Consider the following 23,108-nt stretch of genomic DNA (forward strand, 5'->3'; position numbering starts at 1 on the left):
TAATTAGCATTGATAATATACAACTGTGGGCTGGCCTCAGGGGCGGTGGGTTGGCCGATATAGATAAGGTGCAGCTGTGGCTGGTTAAGTGAAGTGGGTGAGAGCCAATGAAGGGAGAGCAGCTAAGGAAGAAGTGGAGAGAGGAAGGAGAAGAGAGAAAACACTTGTTGTGGATGAGGTCAGACTAGAAGGCAGCAGAGAGACTGGCATGAAGAGTATGCTGGTGTGAGATGGTAAAGGATCTTGTTGCAGCTGGCTAGTTTGGAGAGTGCTGTGACAGATACTGGGAAAAATGCCTTCACTGGAAGGGTGATCAAGCATTGGAACAGGCTGCCCATGGACATGGTGGTGTCACCATCCCTGGAGGTGTTCAAAAAATGGTGGAGATGTGGTGCTTAGGGACATGGTTTAGCATTGGGCTTGGCAGTGCTGGGTTAATGGTTGGACTTAATGTTCTTAAAGGTCTTTTCCAACCAAAATGCTTCAATGATCCCATGGTGGTACAGGGCCTGCGGAGGGGTTGCCTCTCCTCAGCGGTGCCCTGATCCATCTGCTCGCCCCACGCTACAGGGAGCAGTCGGTGCTGCTGGTGAACCCTTGCCTCGGGGACAAGCTGCTCTATGGGGCCACTGACCAGCTGCTTGAGTCCTATGTGGCACCGGAGGAGGAGCGGGTCCAGCCCATCCAGTGGGTGACAGCCACTGTGGAGGAGCACAGAAAAGGCATCCGGCTGGTTGTGAAGCACAGCAAGGTAGGGATGAGGAGGCCCTGCGGGAGCCAGGTTGGCTGGATGGGGGGGCTGCTCCCTGGGGAGGTGTGGGGCAGTCCCACTGATGGGTCTGACCTGTGGCTGTCCCCCTCCCTGCTCTCCACAGGCCGTGAAGCAGGTGACCTGGCATGGCAAAGGCGACTACTTCGCCAGTGTCGTGTCTGACAACAGCAACATGCAAGTGCTGATTCACCAGACCAGCAAGCGCTGGAGCCAGAACCCCTTCCGTAAGAGCAAGGGGCTGGTGCAGTGCGTGCTCTTTCACCCCATCCGGCCCTACTTCTTCGTGGCCACCCAGCGCTACGTCCGCATCTACAATCTCCTCAAGCAGGAGCTCACCAAGAAGCTGATGACTAACTGCAAGTGGGTGTCCAGCATGGCCATTCACCCTGGAGGTACGTGGCCTGTGCGCTCCCCAGGAGCTGCCAGGTCTTGTAAGCTGGTATGGAGTGTGGTGCTCCACTGGGGTGCAGGCAGGGCTCTGGGTGCTGGCAGGTCACCGTGGGGTTCGCTGGCAACCCCGCAAAGACCCTGTTCTCTCTCACAGGTGACAACATCATCTGCGGCAGCTACGACAGCAAGCTGGCCTGGTTCGATCTGGACCTCTCCACCAGACCCTACCAGCTGCTACGGTGAGCCCCAGGGCCTTGGCCAGTCTCTGCCTGTTCCCCATTAACCTGCCGGCAGCCCCCCTAAACCCCATGGGGCATCTTCCCAGAGTTGTTCCTTCTCCTGGGAGCTGGCAGCAGGATGGAGCCTGCCAGGGCCGTGCCAGGAGCAGCCATCTCCCAGCATGTTGGTGGCTCACACTCTCGTGTGCTGGGGTGGGGGTGACCACAGCTCTCCTGGGGCTCACGGTGGGGCAAAGCCCCTAGGGCAGTAGGTGCTGGGCTGATCTGAGCTGCCCACAGCGGGTCCCAGTCTGTCCCAGTTGCCCTCTCCCATCCCATGCACGCGGTCATTCATGGCAGAGCTTGGGGTCCCTAAAGCCTGGCCATGTGCAAAGCCAGGCACCCTGGCCAAGCGTCAGGACAGGGGCAGAGCACCCCCCACCCCCTGGCATCATGCACACTGCCTTTGCAGGCACCACAAGAAAGCGCTGCGGGCTGTGGCCTTCCACAAGCACTACCCGCTCTTCGCCTCGGGCTCGGACGACGGAACCGTCATAGTTTGCCACGGGATGGTCTACAAGTAGGTAGCAGGGGGGGAAGGCACAGGGGTTCGGTGTCGGGTCACTTCTCTGGCACGCGGCAGCATGGCAGAGCCCTGCTGGGCCGGGAGGGTGCGGTGCTGCCCACACCGGGGTCAGGGGGGATGAAGCAGAGCTTGCAGGGGGGGTGACTCTGGGGGTACCCCAGGGAGGTCGGGGTGGGGGGTGGGGCAAAGCCCTGCACTGACCTGTCCCCTCCATCGCAGCGACCTGCTGCAGAATCCGCTGCTGGTGCCCGTGAAGGTGCTGAAGGGCCATGTGATTACATTGGACCTGGCTGTCCTCGACGTGATCTTCCACCCCACGCAGCCCTGGGTTTTCTCGTCTGGTGCCGATGGCACCATCCGGCTCTACACATAGGTGCCACCTGGCACCCACGCACCCCCAGCCCAACCACAGAGCGGGCAAGGGGCAGCACCGGGACCACCGCGCTCTGCTGGGAAGGTCATTCCCACTCCTGCTCCTGGACTTCTGTGGCCTTTCTCATTAAACCTTTTGGACACAATCCTGCGCTTTTCCTGCATTGCCGGCTCAGCCCAGGCTGGGCTGAGGCTGGGGGGGACACATGGCTGATGCCTCCCCCAGCCCAGCGTGGTGCCCACCGGCCAGCACAGCTGCCTTTCCCCGGGGTTCTTGTGGGAGCTCCCTGGAGCCATTCCTGCCTGATGGGGGTTGGGCAGATGGGGTCTGTCCTGTCCCAGCCCTGGCTGAGCCCCATCCCTGCAGGGAAGCCACCCCACCGCAGTGGCTGTGTGCTGGAGAGCTGGGCTGCGGTTGCCATCCTGCCTATCCCAGCCGGAGGGAAGGGTGGTGGGACAAGGCAGGGGCAGGTGATGGGGTGGAAGGAAGGACAATCAGATGTTTGTCTCAGCCCTCCTCAGGGTCTCCACTCCAGTGGGACCCCTGACACCCGCTGCCCCGCGTGCAGCCAGAGCACAGACACAGCCAGCAGCCAGCCCTAGCCCCAGCCAAAATGCACCAGGCCCCCAGCTCCATGGTAACCCCAGCATCACCCCACATAGCTCCTGGGGTCACCCCAGTGGGGGGCACAGGGCCCTGGCTTCCCCCTGCCCATGGTCCCAGCGCAGGATCCCCATGGGCACTGTGAGCTCATCCCACACATGAGCTCAGCAATGGCCACAGGCACTGTCCCTCCCCGTGCCAGGCCCTGGGGGGATCCAGCTGGGACCCTCCCTGGTCCACACACCCACGTGGCCGGGGGCTGCCGGGAGCCAGCGTGGCCCCCCCAGCACGTAGCACCCTCTCTGTGGGGTCCCACAGCACCTGGGCTCATCCCAGAGTGGGGCCATGGGCCAGGGCTGCCAACAAACCCGATGCAAAGCGCCCACCTACGGCTTCCAAAGTTGAAGGTGGCTGGGAGAGGGGGAGCGCAGGAAGGGGACCCCCTCGTTGCCCCCTGAGGCTGGTTAGAGGGCCTGGTGCAGCCCAACTCCCTGCCCGGTCATCCCAGGAATCCCGCCACCACGAGGGCTGCGGGAGCTGCTCCAGCCCAGGGAGCAGGTAGGGCTGAAGGTTTGTCCCACAGCAATGGAAGAGGCAGCAGCCGAGGAAGCACCAGAGCCTACAGGTGCCACCGTGCCATGCCGGGGCCAAGAGCTTACAGGACACCTCCTGCCACCAAACCCCAGGCGGCCTCTGCCCCACCTGCAGCACTGGGCACAAACAACAGGTCTTCTCTGATCTGGCTTGTTCACTCTGAGCCTTACTGACACCAGGACTGCCCCTGACACTGCAAGCCCTGCTGGATGTCACTGCTGAGCGCTGAGAAGAAGCACTGCCGGGACAGGGCCGAGCCATGCTATGGGACCACTGCCGCCCCACACGTCCCTCGGCTGCTGCCAGGCCCTGTGTAGCACCTGCAGCCCAGCAAAGGAGCCCGGGGAGCAGAGCGGGGCCAGGAACAGCAGGAACTGAACCTGAGGGAGAAAAAGAACCTGTGACAAGGAGCAGGGAGAGCTGTGGCAGGACCACCTCGGGGGGTGGAGGGGGCAGGGGTAGAGCCAGGGCCAGTACTGGGCTTCCCCTTGGGCAAGAGGGTGGAGAAGAGACCCAGCACCTTTTTCCAAAGGGGATCCCAGCAGACCCCACACCCCTGCATCCCTCCCCAAGACACCAGCTCCCACAGCTGCCAGGGGGGCACCCCTCTCCTTCACCCCACCACAACGCTGTGAGGAGCAAAGAGCTTTATTTAAAAATACATTTATGTACACATGTGTCGAGAGGACGGTCACATTCATCCAGTAGGGCCCCGTGTTCAGCACCGGGGAGCAGCAGGGTGGGACCAGGGGCTAGTGGCAGCCGGGGGGGGTCGGGCTCCATCCTGCTCCCAGTTAAGTGGGAGCCACGTGGGGAGCCCGGGGATGCCACCTGCCCATGGCCCCAGGGCAGCTGCAGCCCCTTCACACCATGTCCTGCCACCAAGGCCCCCTGCCCAGGACCCTCAACCCGCAGGACAACCCGGGCGCTGCACAGCAGCCTGCAGAGAGGAGCCGCGTCGTGCCCACCGTGTCCTCCAGCTGCTGTGATGTCATGGCCAGGCTGAGCAGGTTCTGGAGGCGGGCTGCAAAAGTGCTGGACCGGGCAGGCTCCCGCAGGCTGGTGAGAGCAGAGGAAGACGATGGTGCTGCCGCGGAGGCAGGCGAGCCGGGCCCCAGGTGGGTGCTCAATGCAGGAAGACGTGGCAGTGCCCGTGGATGCCCCAAGCTGTGGGGCTGGTGGCGAGGAGCCGACCCAACTATTGCTGTGGTGGAGCCGGGGTGCCCCGGGGCTCACAGGATCCTGACGAGGCGGCCCAGCGTCTCGGCCACCTTCACGCGGACGGCGGGGACGGGGTCCTTCAGGAGCAGGTTCAGAGCTGGAAGGAGCAGAGCACAGAGATGTTGGTGGCTGCAGGGCTGTGGCCACCCACCCCTGCCCCAGCCAGGGACCCTGCCACGGCTCAGCCACGTCCTGGCTTTGCTCCGTTACAGAAGGAAGGAGAAAAATCCACTCCGGCCCCAGGGGTGCAGAGCCCCTCTGCTAGCTCTAGTGCCCACACCCCAGGGGTGAACAGGCACCCTAGCTCCTCTTTGTGTGCCCCTCCCCCACCCCATGGACCCTACAGCCCTGGGACCGAAGCCAAGGTAGCAGGACGGTGCTGTGTGCGGCTCCTGCTGGCCCAGTGCCCCAGGGTGATGGGACCAGGTTGGGGGGGTCTCCAGGCACAGGGTTGAAGCTGGTGGGGCTGCTGCCCTGGGGAGGGGAAGGGCCCCAGCGTGTGGGGGGTGGGGGATGGGACACAGAGCTGGGAGCTGAGCCCCCACAGCCCTGCAGACACTCGCCCAGCCAAGCCTCCCCTATCAGCACGATTTCCTAATGCCTGGAACGGCTCCCGGTAGTAAGAAAACAATCCAGGTAGTTTTTCCTAGCAGTAAAAGGATAATAATATTTTTCCAGTAGCTTGTTTACCTGGCGCAGGAGAGCCCTTGCCTCCCCCTGGCCCCCCAGCTCCTGCGGTGAGCCAGGCCCCCGCCACTGACGTGACCGCCGGTGGCACCTCGTGCCTCGCCGAGCCCGGTGGGGGGTGGCCCGGGGTGGGTGTAAGGCCGAAGCCCCCCCGGACCCCATGCAGCCGAGCCACTCAACACGGGAAGCTCGCGCAACCCAATCCAGCCCCGCTCGCTCCAGCGATTACTCACACACAGGCAGATTATCTTTCACTTGTTTCAAACAGACAGGCCTCTTTCTTCTGGAAGGGCTTGGGGAGCCAACGGAAAGATAGTTTTTCCTTTTTTAGTGTTTTTTAAGCTCCCTTGGAACAATCCAAAAGTTTCCATGCATTACTATATACTATGAGGTCACTAGTGACAGGGAAAAAATCCCTGAAATCCAGGAAAATTACTTAACTCTGCTCCAAAATGCCACCAGCTTCAAGTTGACTTTTTATTAGCCCTTCATAATGAGCCCTAACTCTGCCGTTTAACGGTTAACGCGTTACCTACAGATGCTGCGAGTCTCTCCTGCTTACCCTAAGCCACTGCAAATAATGCCCCACGAGCCCCCCGCGAGCCCCCCGCCCCCCACCCCCCCACCCCGATGTCACAGCCTGCGGAGGGGCTGTGCCATAAGGGGGGCTCGAGCTTGGCTGGGCACCTGCCAGCAGACCCCGCTCCTGGGCGAGCTGCCACCCTGGCCCTGGGGTGCCCGCGGGGTGCAAAGCAAATGCCGGCTCAGCATCCCACCGCCGCCTTGGAGGCAGGGTTTAGCAGCAGGCTTGGCAGCACTGAGGTAACAGTTGAGCTTGAGCATCTTCAAGGTTTTTCCAACCTAAACGATGCTACGATTCTGACCGCTCAGCCCCTCGCAGCACCGTGGCTTTCCAGCCCCGGCCCCTCCCAGCCCTGCTGCCTGCAGGGGCTGGGCCTGCCCTGGCCACAGCTCTGGCTTCCTGTGCTGACCGGGGGGTCAGGGACGTTCCTCACGTCCCCCAGCTCCCCCGGGACGCAGCTGGGGGCTGCCTGGGGGCCAACACTGGATCTCACTGCACCCGCGCATCTGGGAGGGAGTGGGATCCTGCTGTAGCCTCATTCCTCTGCAATGGCCGGTCCTGGCGGGGTGCAGGGGGCTGCCCCAGGCTGTCCCATCCCGGAGGGCTGAGCGGGAGCCTCGGGCACAGCAGTGGCAGAGCCTGGGAGCCGTGTCTTGTGGGGCTCAGCTCCAGCTCCAGTGGGCAGAGGCAAGTCCCCGCTCCCCAGCAGCGAACACCACGGGTGGCAGCACCTACTCACCCGAAATTAGTTGGTCCAGGTCCACCTGCTGACAGTGGTCTTCGTCCACATGCAGCACGAGGAAGCCTGAGGAAGAATTTCAGAGTCAGGGCTCGGTCTGGATTCCACCACGGAGCCCCACATCTGAGGAGACAGGTAATGGTGCCACGCTGCCAGGCGCCAGCTCGCTCACCGCTGCGTCAGCGCCTGGTGCGGGGGCTCAATGGAAACCCCACAACAACCGCTCAGGGAAGGACCATCATGGCTGTTGTACGTGCAGCACCCTAACATGCACCCCAAGGAGATGCCTGCCAGCGTTTCTGCTGCCTGCAGCTCTAGCAACTTATCCTAGAGCATCACGGGGCACATCCAAGCACGGCACTGTGCTGAGAGCAGCAAAACCTCCACACACGCACCATCCCCAAGGGGTAAAAGCAAGGCTGGGTACGACCCTCCCTCCCCAGAAAGAAGGAACCACAGCAATACACGGAGCTGAGGCAGCTCATCTGGCCGCGTTGCTCACCTCACCTGCCTGCTGCACAATGACCCTGGAGACCTCTACAGCGATGGACCGAGCTGGTCCAGGCCCCATAGAGGGCATCATCTGTGCAGCCTGCAGGCAGCCCACTCCTGCTGCAAACCAGGGTCTGTAGAGGCACTGCCCATGGCAGGCGGCCACCCAAACCACGGCATGACCTGGCCACGTGCTTTCCACCTCGGCTGGTCATGCAGACACTGTGCACCCAACCAGCATCAGCGGCACATGGCTGGAGAGAAGTTTCTGGGGCACATGGAACATGCACCCGTCCCCAGGCCGGGCACGGCAAGGTGCAGGCCTTGCTTCCGCGGGACACGGGAGCACCAGATGACCTGGCCGTTACCAGTGCCCCCTCAGCAAAGCCAGGGACAAAAAGCATTCCTGGGACAACAGGGACAGGTGTGCACACCATCTGGGGAGTGGACACCCCCGCAAAGCCTGAGGAGCAGCTTGGGAGTGGGGCCCCAGCAGCCTCACCGATGAACATGGGTGCTGCCGCTCGAATGTCCACCCAGTTGCTCTTGAAGTAGAACAAGTTGGTTACTATCAGGCGGTTCAGCATCTCAGGGTAGGTCTGCATCTAGGAGAGAAAGAGCCACCGCACAAGTCACGCAGGACATGAGACTGGCTGCCTGCAGCACTGGCACCATCTCCTGGAAGCCAGGAGCTCCCGGGGAGGCTGAGGGCAGCCCAGGAACACACCTGAGCCTGGAAAAGTGCCCAGTGGGGACGCAAGGGCAGGACCCTGAGGACCTTATGGACCAGCAGCCCCTGCCTGAGCCCTGCCAGGCTGCACCAAGCCCCGTGGGCAGTGCCGGCACCGGTGCCACGGGCACTGGCGGCTGCTCACCAGGTGTTTGCAGACGTTGTTCATGAACTCGCCGTAGTGCAGGCTCCTGTCTTCCCGCAGGTGGTTGAGGAACATGTCGCAGAGCCCCTCACAGCCCATGTTGGGGCCGCACATGCGCAGAGCAAACTTGCAGGCCTGCAGCACAGAGAGGGGAGGCTGCAGCGTGCACTCGAGAGCTCAGCACCTCGCAGGATCCCTGCGCTGAGGCAGAGGACCCCTGTTCCAGCCAGCCAAAGCGGGCAGCAGGGCACTCACTTTGACAACCTCCGGCTTCGGGTCCTGGAGGTGCAGCAGCAGTGTCACCAGCCCGTTCAGGATCTGCTCAAAGAAGACTTCGCAGTTGTCTTCGCTGAACTTGGTCAGGTTGCCAAAAAGCACGATGGATGACTGGCGGAGGTCAGGCTGCTCCTGTGGGCAGAGGGGATGAGCAGGGTCCAGCGGGAACCAACCTGCACTAGGTATCTCCTGCCTTGGGGGATACGACTGGCATGGCTGTTCCCACCACCCATCACCCTGCTTCTCAGGTTGGAGGGCTTCAGAGCAGCAGGAGAAACGCTGCCGTCTGTCCTGAACCCTCGGCACCTCCTTCCCTGGCTGCCCTGCTCTTCAGCTGCAGGACCTCAGCTTTTCTGTTTGTTTTTGAAAACCACTTTAGATGGTTCTTCACCAGGAAATACCAAAACTGCCCATGGCTGGGACGGCTGGGACACCCACGGACAACTTCTCCCCTCTCCCCAGCCTCACTCTGCCCCAGGACACCCGCACAAACCAGCTCTGGCTCAACCCCACACCCGCTACCTGGTGAAATCAAGGTCCGACAGACCATGCAACGGGCACCTCCGCTTCCCAACCACCCTGTGTCCTTACACAGGCAGCACTGAGCTCCCAGACCTCCTTCCCCAGCCCCAGGGATGTGCCCCGCAGCACCTGCGCACGTGCCCCCTGTTAAGCAGGCGCTGGCTCGGCAGAGGAGCCATTTCAGACGTGCCGGGTAAAGGCACGAGCTCGCCCTGCCTGGCACAGCCAGGGCGCTGCCTTACACTGTCAAAGAAGGGCCGGATCCTGATGGCGATGTGGAGGAGCATGGACTGGATGTCTCTCTCCTCTACATGATCCAGGAGCTTGGAGAGACTGGACATGGCCTCAAGCGCAACCAGGTTGTGCGGGTCGTCTTTGTCATCCATGCCATTGACCATGGACGCCAGGAGCGTGGCCCCGTGCTTCCTCACCTGCAAGGGAAGCGGCAAGAAAAGTGGTCCTGGCAGGGCGAGGACAGGGGGCTGGCAGGGACACGTCCCCTGGGTGCTTCGCAGCAGGCTCCTGCCCCATGCTGCCCTTCCAGCCAGAAAGAGCTGAAAGAAAACTTAAATTACGACTGCCCTGGGTAAAGCATCTTCTGCAGAGGCCAGTTACTGCACGTGGTAACCGCTTACCACAGTCACCAGTTCCCCTCCCGCTGGAACCATCAACGCAGTATTTCACTGTGTAATCAGAGCTGGTGCATACACAGCAAAGGGGGAAATTCAGTTTGCGTAAGCCACGTTAAGTCTGCCATCACTTAATTCTAAGTGCTCGGCTTTGCAAACTAAGCCATGCTACCCATGGCTTACGGAGCGTAGCTGGGAAGGCACAAGGATGGACAGACAGACCGCTGTCCCTGAGCCACCTGGGACGGTAGGAGCCCTGGAGCCCTCCCAGACCTGCACCTGCCCGGCATTGCTCCCGGCTGCCCCCAGCGGATCACAGACAGGAGCATCCGCAGCTCTCCCAAGGGGCTGGAAAGGCGGTTGCACTCCGGCTGGGGTGAGCGGTGGAGCCGGCGACAGCTCGTCTCTGCCAGCACCCCAACTGCAACTGCACGGGCTCTGCGCTGCCCTCCTCATCCTTGCCGGGCTGCACTGAGCACTCCCGGTTTCTCGCTTCCCCAAGGCAGCGCTCGCAGCTCAGAGTGCCAGATGCTGGTAGAGCGGCGGCTCCGACTGGGATATGCCAACAGAATGGTATTTTTAGTAGCTATGTATATTTTAGCAGCAGATCACGGTAGTGTATCGCCTGCCTTGGGCTGGCCCACCGTGACCTCTTCCTGGGCTTTGGCACAGTCAAGAACAGGAGCGGGGTGCCTGCCAAGCCCCCCACTGCCGCCAATCAGCTGTCGGGTACGGAGAGCTGCGGGGCTGGGCCGGCAGCTCCAGGCAGCCCGATGCTCCCACATCTGCAGGGTTTGTGGCATCGGCTCCTCTCCTGGGCAGGAAAGGGGGGGTCAGCCACTGCGTCCTGGCTGCGAGGTGCACCTGGACCACCACACATCCTCCAGGTGAAGAGCTGCGAGCACAGAGCACCCTGTGCCTGCCCTCCCCACAGGGTGCTCCGCAGAGTAAGCACTTCGGAGAGTGGGGATACCGACTCCTGCCTGCCTGAACCCTGTTGCTGGGACAGGGGACCGCTTTGCTTTTAAGGATCCATTTCTTGGCCAGCAAAACCACCGCAGCAGCAGGGAAGAGCGATGGGCTCGCAGGTCTTGCACAGGCACGATGCTGCTGCCTGCGTGGGCAGCCCCACGGGTGAGCTGGCTTGTTCAGGCCAGCCAGCCTCCCCCGAGGAGACCAGGCTTTCCTCCCAAGCCAGGCTTTTATAAAGGTGTCTCCTAAAGCACTCAGAAGTCTGAACCAGAGCAGCGCCTGCCTGCAGAGGTAGTGATGCACAGGACCACTGTCACCACGGTTCTGGAGTAGGCAGATGCAGTAGCCAAAGGGCAAGTAGGCAGGGCCACCAGCCACCCCAGCACCCACCCTGTCTTTGATGAGCAGCATCTCCTGGTAGATGGTAGCATCTCCTGCCTCCTATTCCCACCAAGCCTCGGCCAGGACTCCCCGGCTGAGCAGCACCACGCTCACTCTCACCTTATCTGGCGAGCCAGAGGCGATGTTGCCGAGCCCCCGGAGCGCTAGCATCCGCACCAACATGCAGCTGTCCTTCTGCCTCCCCGTCATGTTATCCATCATGGTCTCCAGCAGGATCAGGTCATTCACCACGTTACTATTGAGGAGCTAAAGCACAAGAGTCTCAGCATCAACAGGACAGGCGCCACACAAACCACAAGGGAGATGATGGCCAGGCTTCAGACACTCTTATTCCTTTACACTGGGGAAGACCCCCAGCAGAGTTGCTTTGCCCCCTGGTTCCCCTCAGGCCCTCGCTCCATATTTGCATGCTAGGGGAACCCACAGCCCCTGCGCCACTCAGATTTAGGGAATTTGTAACAATTTGTAACATGTAAATTGAGAAAACTGAGGACCCCAAGTTGGGAAAAAGGGGGAAGCCCGGGTGAGCACCGACAGCTGGGAGAAACCCACAGAACCTACATGAAAGCTGAATCCTTGCCCTGAGATCGATCGCCTGCCAGCTGCGATGGGCTGGGCTATGAAGAAGTTGGGGTGTTGACTGCGCCAGAGGACCAAAGTGCATCCCCTGGGCTGTGGGGTGGCCAGCAGCACAGCCAGCTGCCCTTCCTGAGCGGTGCAGGGGCAGCCGCAGCCCCCACAGCCCCCGGCAGCATCCCCAGCACTGAGCAGCAGAAACAGGGATTTTGGCGAGCAGCTCCCGGTTCCCGGAGCGCTCTGGGAGGAGCCGGCCAGGCAGGAGCTCAAGGAGACACATGCAGGACACCTGGCTGGAGATGGCAGAGCTGCTCTCCTGCCGACCCTCCAGCCAAGCCCCTGGGTGGTGGGGAGAGCCACATACGGGAGCGGGATGTGCTCCAAGGAGCATCGCTGGCCCTCACCGGTGGGGCTCGGCTCCTCCCAGATGGATCAGGCTGTGCTTTACTGAGCAGAGGCTTAGCCACCAGCAGCGGTGGGGTCCAGCAGGAGCCCAGTGCTGAAGGGGCACTTCTGGGTTCGTGGGTGCCAGCGTGGCTGCCCTGGTGTGGTCACTCCCTCTCCCCAGAGCTCCCCTCCGGCCTCCAGCTGCGGCAGGGGACTCCCCATGTGTGCCCAGTCACCTGCTGGCACCACTGGGAGGCCAGGAGCCCAGAGGGACCCACGACACAAGACCCAGAACCCCAGAGCCTGACCCACAGGCAGGCACCGCTGTGCGAGCACAGAGCTGGGGCTGGATGGCTGTGGGCAGCCAGGGCTGCGGGCAGCCACCAGTGGCATCCTCCTGGGTCCCATGGGCTGGCACGGAGCCCCCCATCTTGCTGGGATGGGGCAGTGACAGCTATCCTGAGGGGGCAGCTGCACCTCTGCCACCGTGCAGGGGACCCCCAGAGGCTGGGGGAGCAGAGGCTGCCGAACACCGGCCCCGTGCTGCCCGTCTTCTCGCTGCGCCGGCCCTGTGGCCGTTCCCCTCCTTGCTTCCCCTCTGTCATCTCCGTCACTGGCACGGCCGAGAGAAAAGGGACTGCGCTCTCACCTCATCAGTTTTGAGAGAGAGGGAGACACAGGCATTTGCTTCCTTCCCCTCCAGCTCCACGGTGAGGCAAAGCTGCTATTTTAAACCCTTTAAGGATGCAGAGAGCCAACCACACTCCAAAACTAAAGCAGATTCTGGGACAGGCTCCAGGAGCCGGGCCAGCAGCTCCCCCAGCCAAACAGAAAATAAAAACAGTGCCTTAATCCCAGGCTGCTTAAGCAGCTGAGAATTTAAAAGGTGGTTTATAAGGGGGGATATAGTTCTGCATTGTTGGCATAAGGTGCTCCTTTATGTAACAAAAACTCCTCGAGTGGCCCAGGGCTTTAAGGTGGTATGTACGGAGAGATAGTGTTACAGTCTGCTGGCTGCGCTGCCGGCGAGGGGAAAGGACTTGAGTCACTTCATTCCTCAGGGTGGTACGTAAGGACGGAGTTACGGTTTGCTGGCTCATGGCGGTGATGTGTTCAGAGTTGGACTCCTGCGAGCGCTTCTCTGCCATCCCCTCTACCAGAGGGTCGGGAAGCCGAGGAGGACAGGCAGAGCCCTGCTGCCGCGTAACCCTCGTCCCAGCTGCTCTCCAGCCAGGCAGGGAGAGTTGGGCGGATGGCCAAGGGCCACCCTGCAGCGGTGGCTCGGCCACGCTGCACCTCCCCGCGATGCCCCCTGCTCACCTCGGCGAAGAAGGCGGTGGTGGTGATTCTCTGGCTGTCAAAGACGCTGCTCAGCGTCGGGATAAGGTTCTTCACGATCAAGGGGAGCCGGGGGCCGGCGTGTCGTGCCATCGCACTACCAAGAGAAGTGGCATGTGTCACCCACACCGCCTGGCTGCACTGGGGGCTACAGGTGGCTTCCGGACCCCGGGGGGGCTTCAAAGTGGTTGGTGAGACCCCCCTGCCCAGAGGTCTGAAAACTGCCAAGCACAGCGAGGTGCTGGCACCGAGGCCCAAGCCGTGGGGCACCAGTGGGCTGCCGCAACGTGCCTCTGCTGGGCACCGCCACTTCCCATGCACAGGGTGGGCAGCTGCAGCCTGGGGCACTTTGAGCAGCAGCGGAGCCTCAGGCAGTCCCGCCTTTCGCGCCTCTGCGTCCTGCTGCTGTGCAGAAACACATGTTGACATCCGGGACAGAAAAGCCGGTGGCCCTGGCCTGGCATTGTCCCCTCCTACCACCCACTCGCTCAGAAATGCAGGGCAGGACCTCAGCCCATGCCTGATGTGTGCTGGGCACCCTGGCAGGAGCCTGTTCTGGCAGACCCGGGTCAGGAGGGACGGGTTTTGTTTTGGATGAGACGCTCTCAAGTGTTTGGGAGGTTCAATAAAGCACTTTTGCAAATACTGGAAAATCCCAAACCGCTCATCTCCTCCGTGGCCATCCAAGAGCTATTAACAGCCCTGGGTGGAGGGACAGTGAAGTCCCCGGCTGAACCAGGCTCCGCCGAACCGAACTATGGTCTGTGGCTGTCCCTCGGCCTCGCCGACTCGTGCCAAGCTCACTGCCGCTGGCACCAGGCTGCGCAGCCGCGGTGGGAAGGACAGGCAGCCCAGCCGGCCGTCTGCAGGGATCAAATGCTGCTGCTATACTCAATGAACCACAAGGACATTTCAGGAGCAGCAAAAGGGGGGGGGGGTGAGAAGTTTCTATCCGAAACCTTTTAGTGTCCGTCACACCTTGGTTAGGAGGGAACAGGGAGCCTGAGCTGTGGCAAGAGCACAGCAGAGCAGCTGAGGGCAGTGAAGGTTTGGGTGACGTGGCTGGAGAGCTGCCACCCAGCCCGAGCAAGGGGCGTGCTGGGGCAGCAGGGGCAGCAGGCATGGCAGCACCACCAGCCGGCGGGCACTGCAGCTCCCCCTCCCCGCTTGCTGTCCCACTCCCAACAGCCGCGGTGCAGCTCTTGCACCAAAACTAAAGGGAATAGCGGCGAACCAGTGTGTGGCACCACCACCTTACCGGGCGAGCACGGCGATCCCGTCGTGGTGCCTCTCCGGACTTGCCATCAGCTCCCAGCCGCCGGCGTTGCCCACAGCCCTGGCCACCTCCTCGCTGCCCCCCCGGGCCAGCATGACCTTCAGTGTTTCCACGGCACAGCTGGGGAGAGAAGCACGGCGGTCAGGTCCGGGTGGGCTGCCTGCCCTGCCTGCAGCCCTGCCCGTGGTGGCAGGTCATGGGGTGGCGGGCAAGGGAACCTCTTGCCCGGGGAGTGCGGGGACACGCGGGAGGCGTTCAGGTGCTTGAGGACGGGATGAGTTATGCGAGGGCTTTAGCTGGAGTGAGCGAGCCCATAACTCACTGCTACTTCCATTTATGCTGTGACGTTTCCCGTTAAAGTGATCCAAGACAATAGACTGAAAAGTAAAGAAGTCCAGAACTACTTTAAGGAGGGGTTTTTTGCATTAATATTTTATAGGTAGGGATTATTTTGCTGTGAGCACAGAGCAGCATATGGGAAACATACATTATCCTGTCAAAACAAAACAAATATTAGCAATGGATAAATCTTAGCCTTCAATACAAGCAAGAGGAATGTAGTTACCACACACACAAAGAAAACATCATTTAGTAGGAGCGTCTCCACACGAAGGTCTTGCAGCTTATGAGCTGTATTCCTGCTATTTTGGCTTCTTGTAGGGACGGGCCAAGCTGCCGTGACAAGGGACCAGTGCTTGGAGGGACCGCCACCCCCGCCAAGCCCCAGGAGGCTGGAGGGTGAAGGCAACCACAGGGTTCCACTGCAGCCACGTCCTCCAGCAGCTGCAGGAGCCCCACAGAGCCCGGCTTGCCTTAATGAAGGACACCCAGTCACACGTCTGGCACAGCCCAAGTTGAGACTAACAACAGAAAATGAGCCCTGACCACCGTACACACAGGCAATGCACCTCGCCACACCAGACCTGAGGCTTTGGGCAGTTTTGTACCACACTCATCTGTTTTATCAGGAGCTGGGGCTGGGGTTCTCCAGCAAAAGCACCCAGAGGACCTGCTCCCCCAACCAGAGCATCCTTAAGGGCCAAAGCCGAGCACCTGCCCACGACAAAATCGTGAGGAGCAGGAAAGGAAACAAGTAGAAGAACGCAGGTTTGCTTTTCTGCTTGGCACAGCCACGTCTAGCGTGCAAAGCAAGAGACCTGCGCTGCATCCCCTGTGAGCCAGAGCAGGAGCTGGCTGGTCCTGCACCGCTCTGGTGCAGGGGGCACATGGTAGCCAGTCAGGCAGCAGGGTATGGACCCCTGGGGTGGATAGTGCAGGACCCTCAGGTCTGCCCTGCAAAACCGATCCGGGTGAGCCCACAGAGCAGCCACTGGGCTCCACTAGCCACGGCAAACGGAAAAGCGGAAGCACGAATGCTTGCTGCGCCAGCTTGCTCCGCTCTTGGGAAGAGCCCAGGCTGGCAGAGAGTCTTCCAGCATCCTTTAAGCATCCCTGCATCACGAAGACTACAGGACAACAAGGAATTAATTACTAATTAAAGAAAACCTTAGGTGGAAGCATTCTTCCACCATCTGTCCGTGCCAATCTGCCAGTCTACGTAACAGTCCTGGTTTCACTGTTCCGGAGTCTGGCTGCCCAGGCCTTCCGAGTTTTCTCGCCCAGCCAGAGGCAGCCCGAGCTGCTGCAGGGCACGCAGCTCCCGCGCTGGCTGAGCCCTTCCTTCCCGTCAGCCATGGCTGAAAGGGCCAAGTGACGTGCAGCGGCTCCATTTAGAGAGGTCCTTCCAACAGTGCAAGTCTCTGACCTCAAAAATCCCTTCCAGCAGCCTGGAATAAAAACCAGGCTCTTTTTTTTCATCGCAGCAGTTCATTTGGTGGGGAGGTGTGGTGCGTACTTCACCTACTACTGCCTGTTTGGAGCAGGAGAGCCAGACACATGCCAGCTCTGCCAGCCCGGCAGCTCCGCTCCCCAGGAGCCATATGGTCCTGCAGAGTGGGTCCCACACAGCAGAGCTCCGCCAGTGCTGCTGCTCAGCAGATACGTGGCCGTACCTCTGCCCACAGCATGCCCCTGGGGCACGCTCTCCCTAGGGCAGAAATCATCACTGCACGCTGCCACTGCACTGTGGCCACCCAGCCCCAGAACCACAGAACACTTTGGGTTGGAAAGGACCTTAGAGACCCCCCAGTCCCACCCATGGCTATGGGCGACACCTCCCACCAGACCAGGTTGTTCCCAGCCCCGTCCAGCCTGGCCTTGAGCTCCCAGGGATGTGGCACCCACAGCTGCTCTGGGCAGCTTGTACCAGCACCTCACCACCCTCACAGTAACAAATTTCTTCCTGATATCTGACCTAAATCTCCCCTCTTCCAGCTTAAAGCCGTTCCCCCTGTCCCATTGCTACAGGCCCTTGTACAAAGCCCCTCCCCAGCTTTCTTGTGGGTCCCTTCAGGTACTGGGAGGTGCTCTAAGGTCTCCCCGGAGCCTTCTCTGCTCCAGGCTGAACAACCCCAGCTCTCTCAGCCTGTCCCCGCAGGAGAGGTGCTCCAGCCCCCTGAGCATCTGCGTGGCCTCCTCTGGCCCCGCTCCCACAGGTCCGTGTCCTTTTTGTGCTGGGGGCCCCAGAGCTGGATGCAGCGCTGCAGGTAAGAACACCAAGCCAGTCTCCCTGCCCCAAGACGAGGTCCACCTAATTCTGGTCTGATTATTCGCTACATCTCCAGTCCTTTCAGCCCGTTCCTGGGGTTTTCGCCCTTGCTGGCAGGGAGCCCACCACCCCCAAAGCCCAACCTGAATTGCACTCCAGCTTTGGAGACCTCCCCTCCTGCAGCAGCATGAGGACCACTGACATTTTTGAAGAGTAAGAAAACTCCATAAGCCTCAAAACTCAATGCTTGCACACAGGTGAACCTGTCACATAGTCCAAGAAAGCTGCAGTGGCATTTATTTTCTTGCAATGTAGAACAGCAACAGAAAGCCTCCCGGCAGATGCTCATGGACAGCAGATGCCCACCAGCTCCTTGCCTGTGGACAGGCTCTGACAGGCGACGTCCCAGCACCAGCCCAGTGCTCTGGGTGGCTCCTCAGGAGGGATTGTTCCCGGCAAAGCCCCTGCACGCCACTGCAGGATTCCCACTCTGCTCGAAGCTCCCCGATATTTCGGCTCCCAGCCTGCTGCTCCAGACTCTCCTGCTCCTTAACAAGAGCTAAAAAGCCCAAGGTGAGTGCAGCAGGTTAAGCCCCCACACAACCAGAGGCTGCTCCTGCATGACAGATGGCGAAAGCCGCTCATTCACAAGGTTTGCTTTTTCCACAGTGTCCTATAGACACTTCCTTCCTTTCCAACAAAAGCCCATGTCTTCCAGCCTCCCTTTCCTGCCAAGCTATCATATTCACCTTTACCATCTCTCTTTGGCATTTAAATATCATGAAGACTTAGAATTCAAAACGCGTACAGGAAATTACTTTGATATTGTAACCAGCTCCTGGGACAAGGCTGGAATTTCACATCCCCGCGGTTTTTCTGCGCGTTGGACAAAGGCTGCTCCCCCTCCATCCGTCAGCGCTGGCTTCACGGGCACGCAGCCGCCTGCCTGCACCCACGTGGCAGGAGCGAAAACAGGGCTCTGAGCAGAGCCACGTGCTATCCCCTGCCCCTCCAGTCAGGCCCCGAAGATTTCTGGCAGGAGCCAGCATGACGCAGCACCTCTCCGGGCTCCCCGAAAGCCGGCAGCGTCACCAACACACAGCCTGGCCACGGGGGCTCCGTACCAACACCTGCAAGATCAGGCGGGGAGATGAGAAGCGGCACTGAGAAAGCCAGCAGAGCGCCTGCCCGCCGGCCACGTCTGGGGAGCGGCGACAAAGGAAGCTTCTTCCCTTCTTGAGGGCACACACGCTGCATGTGACCCACCGACTGCGGTCCCAGTGGAGTGAGGCGGAGCGTCGCCAGCACACCCACGGTTGGGCCAGCCCTAGCAATGCAAGCCGTGGGCTCAGACCAGTGAGAAACCTCTCTGGACCAATCCTGCCCAGCTTCACCCCGCAAAGCCTGGGACCAAGTTGGCTGCCTCTATTGGCGCCGGCAGGAGAGAACCAGCCTCTGGCAGAGCTGCTCCCTGGGGGCTGCAGGAGAGGGGCTGGGGGCTCCCCCATCCCACATCTAGGGTGTCCGCCTTGAAGAGCTGCTGGTTCCTACTGATTTTCTGGCCAGCACATCGCCTTTTCTCCCAACAAGGACCCTGGGGGGCTCTTGTACCCCGATGGTTCGCTCTGGGGATAGACAGCCAGACAGAAGCCTAGGCCAGCAGTGGGGAGGGCCACGGGCTTGACCAGCCCCAGCCCCCCTCCACGGATGGAGCAGTGGGCCCAGCAATAGTTCAGCACGCTCTGCTTTGTATCCCCTCTGCTGTTTGGAGTCCAGACGCTTTTGGAGGAACAGCACTCATTCCTGGCTCCGACACCTCCTTCCCTGGGAGGCAACCAGTTGCTTCGAGTTCCCTTCAGTGCTCCCCACGTTATGGCACGGGGTCTGGCTGGGACCTGCCCACGCCTCCCTTCCAGGAGCTGTTAAGGGGGAAGAGCATGACGAGAACAGACAGTTCTGGCTGCACGAGCCCAAAGCCACAAAGGCAGTGCAAGTGTCCGCTCCCGCTGCAGGGACCTGCACAAAGCCATCACAGTCTGCGGCCATGCAAAACACCCAAGGGGACGGGGCGGGCGCTGCAAGCTCGGGAAGCGATGCCGCCACAGGGCGACCCACGATCGGCCTTAACCAGCCGGCTCCTCCAATGCATTTGGCTCGTTTAATTTTATTCTAACATGTGGTCTAAATAAAACACTAATCAGATAGCAGCCCTGCCATCCCGCACAACAACCTGCTTCCACTCATTACATCTCCCTGCTGGAGAGGTCACCTCCACGCCAGCGGCAGCTCCCCGAGGTGAAGAGGGAGCACACAGCAGCACGGCGGGGTGCTGCTCAGCGTGCCCAGTGCCACCGCGCCACTCGCTCCGCTCAGGGGGGAGAAAACAGCCTTTCCAGGGGAGGAAGCAATCCTTTGGGATTTAACAAATGAACCGTCAAGCGATGCTAGAGCTCTTTCAGCTCGCAGCTGCTTTGTCTGGTGTCTTTTTGGGCTCCTCCAGTCTTCCCCCCCCCCCCCCCCCCCCCCAAGACTAATAATACCCTGTCAAAAACCCAAGTTTGGAAACCCACAAGAGGATAAAACTGAAAATGAGGGCTGAGCTCCCTCCCCGCGCTCTGCACTGCTCTGACCCACGCTCCAGGGGAACCTGTAAACATTTTGCTAGTGGAGGGAGCAAGCAGGTAGCTGGAGAAGCAGCTCCAGAGAAGGGCTCCCTGCCCTTCCAGCCCCACTAAGCCCACAGTACCTCCTGCCACCGCTGCCTCAGGTCTGGGCTTAACCCCGACATCCCCATAGATTTAACGGTCCCGCTGGTCAGCCAGACCGCTGGCTGCAGGACGAGGGCACCCCCGGTCGCAACAGCAGGGCTGCGCGGCGGCAGACGAGCCACCAGGAGTTGGGCTGAAGGCTGAGGGGCACTGGTGCCGCTTCAGACACCGCATCCAGAGTAGACAGTGTGGCCGGTTGGGATGACCGATGCGTGTCAGCACCCAGCCCAGCCCCGGAGCAGCTCCACAAGGGTCGCCAGGCAGGCAGAGCCACCGCGTGCAGGAGCAGGACTGTTTGTATCTCATTCATATCCACATCACCTACAGAGGCTGAAGAGAGAAGCCCTGATCCTTTCTCCTACAGACCAAGGCATCCCCAGGGTAGCTCAGAGGTGCAGGAGAGAAGAAGAACCCCTTCGAGCTGCGAGGCACAGGCAGGCCCCGCAGGAGCCCCAGCCGGAGCCACACAGGGCACAGGCAGCAGCTGGAGAGCCAGCGCTGCGCACCAATCCAGCCCAACGCCCACAAGAAGCTGAGGACCTGCACAGATCGACGGGACACATCCAGTGGCCCGGCAGCCCCCCCTGCACCAGGGGCTACAGCCACTCGCTCCCAGGGGGAGCCCTGCAGCTTGCCAAAGACGGGCTCTGTCTTCATGGTATCCCAGCTCTCCCAGGGCAAAGGCTCTGCTGGAAACCTCCGGGAGCTGATGGCGCTCAGCACGTCTGAGCAAGGCTCAGGAGTGGTGTGGAACAGTAGCCTGCACTGGATGCAGAGCCCACAGGGGACATGGACCCTGCGCACCTGGACCTGGCAGAGGGCTGCAGCCACCACCTCCGCTGCAGCCCCAGGAAAGCCTCACATGCAGGGGCCCTTTCAGCATCCTTGCTCTCTAAGGAGGGCAGATGCACAGGACTGACACGGGCACCCTGCGCCAGCAGACACCCTTCGGTGCTTGAACGGGACCGCCTGGCTCAGCAGAGGATTATTTTTTAGCAGCTGTGGTGACTCTTTCCTGGGTTCAGCAACCGGCCCTTTGAGGCTGCCCGGACTCTCAGGAAAGAGAAATCATTTTTACAACACTCTTCAAATCTAGATGAGCCAGCCCCAGAGAGAGGCCAGGACCTGAACCCACATTTTAAAAAAGGTGCTGCTCACCCCGCTGCCCGCCCAGCATCGCCTCTCGGTGCGGCCACCCAAAGGCATTTGCTGCAAGCAGGCTGGGGGGCACAGCAGCCGAGTGGTGGCTGTTTGGGACCCCATCCCTCAGCAGGCGGAAAGCACCGCAGGAGGACAAGGCAGATGCAGTGGCTTGGCACTGCCACCTGTATGTGGGAGAAGACAGCAGCGTGGCCCAGTGCTGCTCGCTCAAGGGGCAGCAACTTGTTGTGACAGAGACATGCTGCAGCCATCGACACAACGAAGCCAAAAAGTTTGCTCTTTCCAGCTTCCCCTCCTCATCCTTCAGGGAAGCGGAGACATCCTCCCTCCCCGAGAAATGGTCATCTGCCTCCAACGTGCCCAGCCAGCCCTGGGGGGGCCCTGCCAAGACCCGCTCCTGAAAGCCAGCAAGGGTTTTTCGGGAGGCTGCGGCAGGAACGCAATCTGGCAGAGCTCTGGCACCGTGGCTGCCCCGGCTCTGCAAAGCACATCTTTCCCTGCGGCTGCAGGGGCGGCTGATTTAATGCTTCCCAATTTAGAGTTTGTGTTCTGAAGAAGAAAACACACACACAAAAAAACCCAAACCCCCAAAAACACACACCCCCCCAAGCCCAAACCGCACCAGAGGTCAGGCCGTCATACCTAAGGCGTTATGTCCCGGGTGTTATTACCCAGCCCGACGATTACAGCCACAGCACACACTATTGTGTTTGTACAAACAAAAATGAGTTCCACATGGCGGGTCGGCGCGTTCCCTCCGCACCGGCCGCCCAGCGCCCTGGCTTGGCCGTACCTGCAGGGATGGAGGCTCCGAGGGGCCGGGCCGTGGCTGCTGCTCCTCCTTTCCCTGCTCTGCAGGTTCTTCGGTAGCTGAACACCCACGGTGCAGCTGACGCGCAGCAGGAGAGTCACAAACAGCGGCGGGTAGAGTCCCAGCACTGCTGCCCCAGACTCCGGAGCAGACATGATCTCATACAAAGCACATGTGGCCTGGAGAGAGAGGGGGAACACGCGGGAGAAGAGGATTAGGAGGGGATCTCCCACACCATGCTGCTATCTGTTAGTAAATAACCCAGCGAGAGCACGGGGGGGCTTTTTTCCCTCCTTCCTGCAACGCCAAGTCTAACAATGCATCGGCATCTACCCGCAGCGTAACCTCTCTGCATCCCACACGCGGCTCTGATGGAGCTAGAGCTGCTGTTAAAAGCCCTGCTCCTGGGGAAAGCTGGGTGTTTCCAGCTGGGAGAGGTTTGAAGTCTGTACCTGGGGAAGGAGAGCAGATCCAAGAGCTCAGGTTTTATGGGCAGGAAGACAAGGCACACACAGAGCCCTTCGCAGAGCCCTATTCCGGCCAAGTTAAAAAGCCGTAATTACACGGCACAATATAGAGGGGTGTTAAAACCAGAGTGGGGAGGGGAGGGGGAGTTGCTTTCCGTGTGGCTGATTGTGTACCATCTGCATTTGGTCCTTCAGAGAAGGAGGAAATTTTCACAGCTGCTTTACTGCTTAGAAAGCTGCCAAGCTGGGTTTATTTTTTCTGAAGGGATAAAATGCAAAGTGGTCTCCCTTGAGGATGGACACCTGAGAGGCTTTTTACGAGCCGGTGGATTAGCTCTAATAGGCATTACACAGCGATGCGTTATTTCCAGAGTCCACGCCTGGCACAAACCCCCGAGCCAAGGAAATGAAAAAAGCATTCCAGGTGTCCGTGTGGGGAAGGGCATCTCCTGCGGGGCTGGGAGCAGGGCAGGGCCAGTGGCAGGACACTTACAGCCAAGGGCAGGGGTGTCGCGATGCGCTCGGATCCACTCCCCAGCAGGAAGCACTTGCTCTCCTTGTACGGGACATCCCTGTTCACCTTCTCCAAGAGCTGCTCCAGGATCTGCGAGGTGAGGGTGGGCTCGGTGGCCAGTGACCTCCACATGGTGCACGTGTGGCTAGAGGAGAAGAGGGAGGGGAGCGCTGCGTTGGCACCAGCTGCCATCTCATTAACTCCCTCGTTTGAGGGGCAGTGAGCATCGGCCCTCTCCTTGCGCCAGGGAACACCTGGGTCACTTCAC

At 60.6% G+C, this 23,108-nt stretch overlaps 2 protein-coding genes across 5 annotated transcripts in view; one reads left to right on the forward strand and one right to left on the reverse strand.

The window, feature by feature from the left end:
• The window catches only part of BOP1 (BOP1 ribosomal biogenesis factor), a 69,802-nt gene extending 67,318 nt beyond the window's left edge, over positions 1-2,484 (forward strand). Inside the window, exons 12-16 of the mRNA XM_056333117.1 lie at positions 571-751; positions 876-1,164; positions 1,317-1,401; positions 1,853-1,960; positions 2,186-2,484. Of these exons, the coding sequence (XP_056189092.1) occupies positions 571-751; positions 876-1,164; positions 1,317-1,401; positions 1,853-1,960; positions 2,186-2,339 (817 nt within the window). The 3' untranslated portion in view covers positions 2,340-2,484. The remainder of the gene's footprint in view (positions 1-570; positions 752-875; positions 1,165-1,316; positions 1,402-1,852; positions 1,961-2,185) is intronic.
• Positions 2,485-4,168: 1,684 nt separating this feature from the next.
• The window catches only part of MROH1 (maestro heat like repeat family member 1), a 56,963-nt gene continuing 38,023 nt past the window's right edge, over positions 4,169-23,108 (reverse strand). For all 4 annotated transcript variants that reach the window (XM_056333109.1, XM_056333108.1, XM_056333107.1 and 1 more), the window contains 11 exons: positions 22,820-22,985; positions 21,842-22,038; positions 14,494-14,631; positions 13,218-13,332; positions 11,034-11,180; positions 9,174-9,362; positions 8,389-8,541; positions 8,134-8,268; positions 7,761-7,863; positions 6,767-6,832; positions 4,169-4,854 (listed from right to left, as the gene is read on the reverse strand). In XM_056333109.1, coding sequence (XP_056189084.1) covers positions 4,769-4,854; positions 6,767-6,832; positions 7,761-7,863; positions 8,134-8,268; positions 8,389-8,541; positions 9,174-9,362; positions 11,034-11,180; positions 13,218-13,332; positions 14,494-14,631; positions 21,842-22,038; positions 22,820-22,985 — 1,495 coding nt within the window. In that variant the 3' untranslated portion in view covers positions 4,169-4,768. The remainder of the gene's footprint in view (positions 4,855-6,766; positions 6,833-7,760; positions 7,864-8,133; positions 8,269-8,388; positions 8,542-9,173; positions 9,363-11,033; positions 11,181-13,217; positions 13,333-14,493; positions 14,632-21,841; positions 22,039-22,819; positions 22,986-23,108) is intronic.

Source organism: Falco biarmicus, chromosome 3, assembly GCF_023638135.1.
Source record: "Falco biarmicus isolate bFalBia1 chromosome 3, bFalBia1.pri, whole genome shotgun sequence".
In the NCBI taxonomy this organism is placed as follows: domain Eukaryota; kingdom Metazoa; phylum Chordata; class Aves; order Falconiformes; family Falconidae; genus Falco; species Falco biarmicus.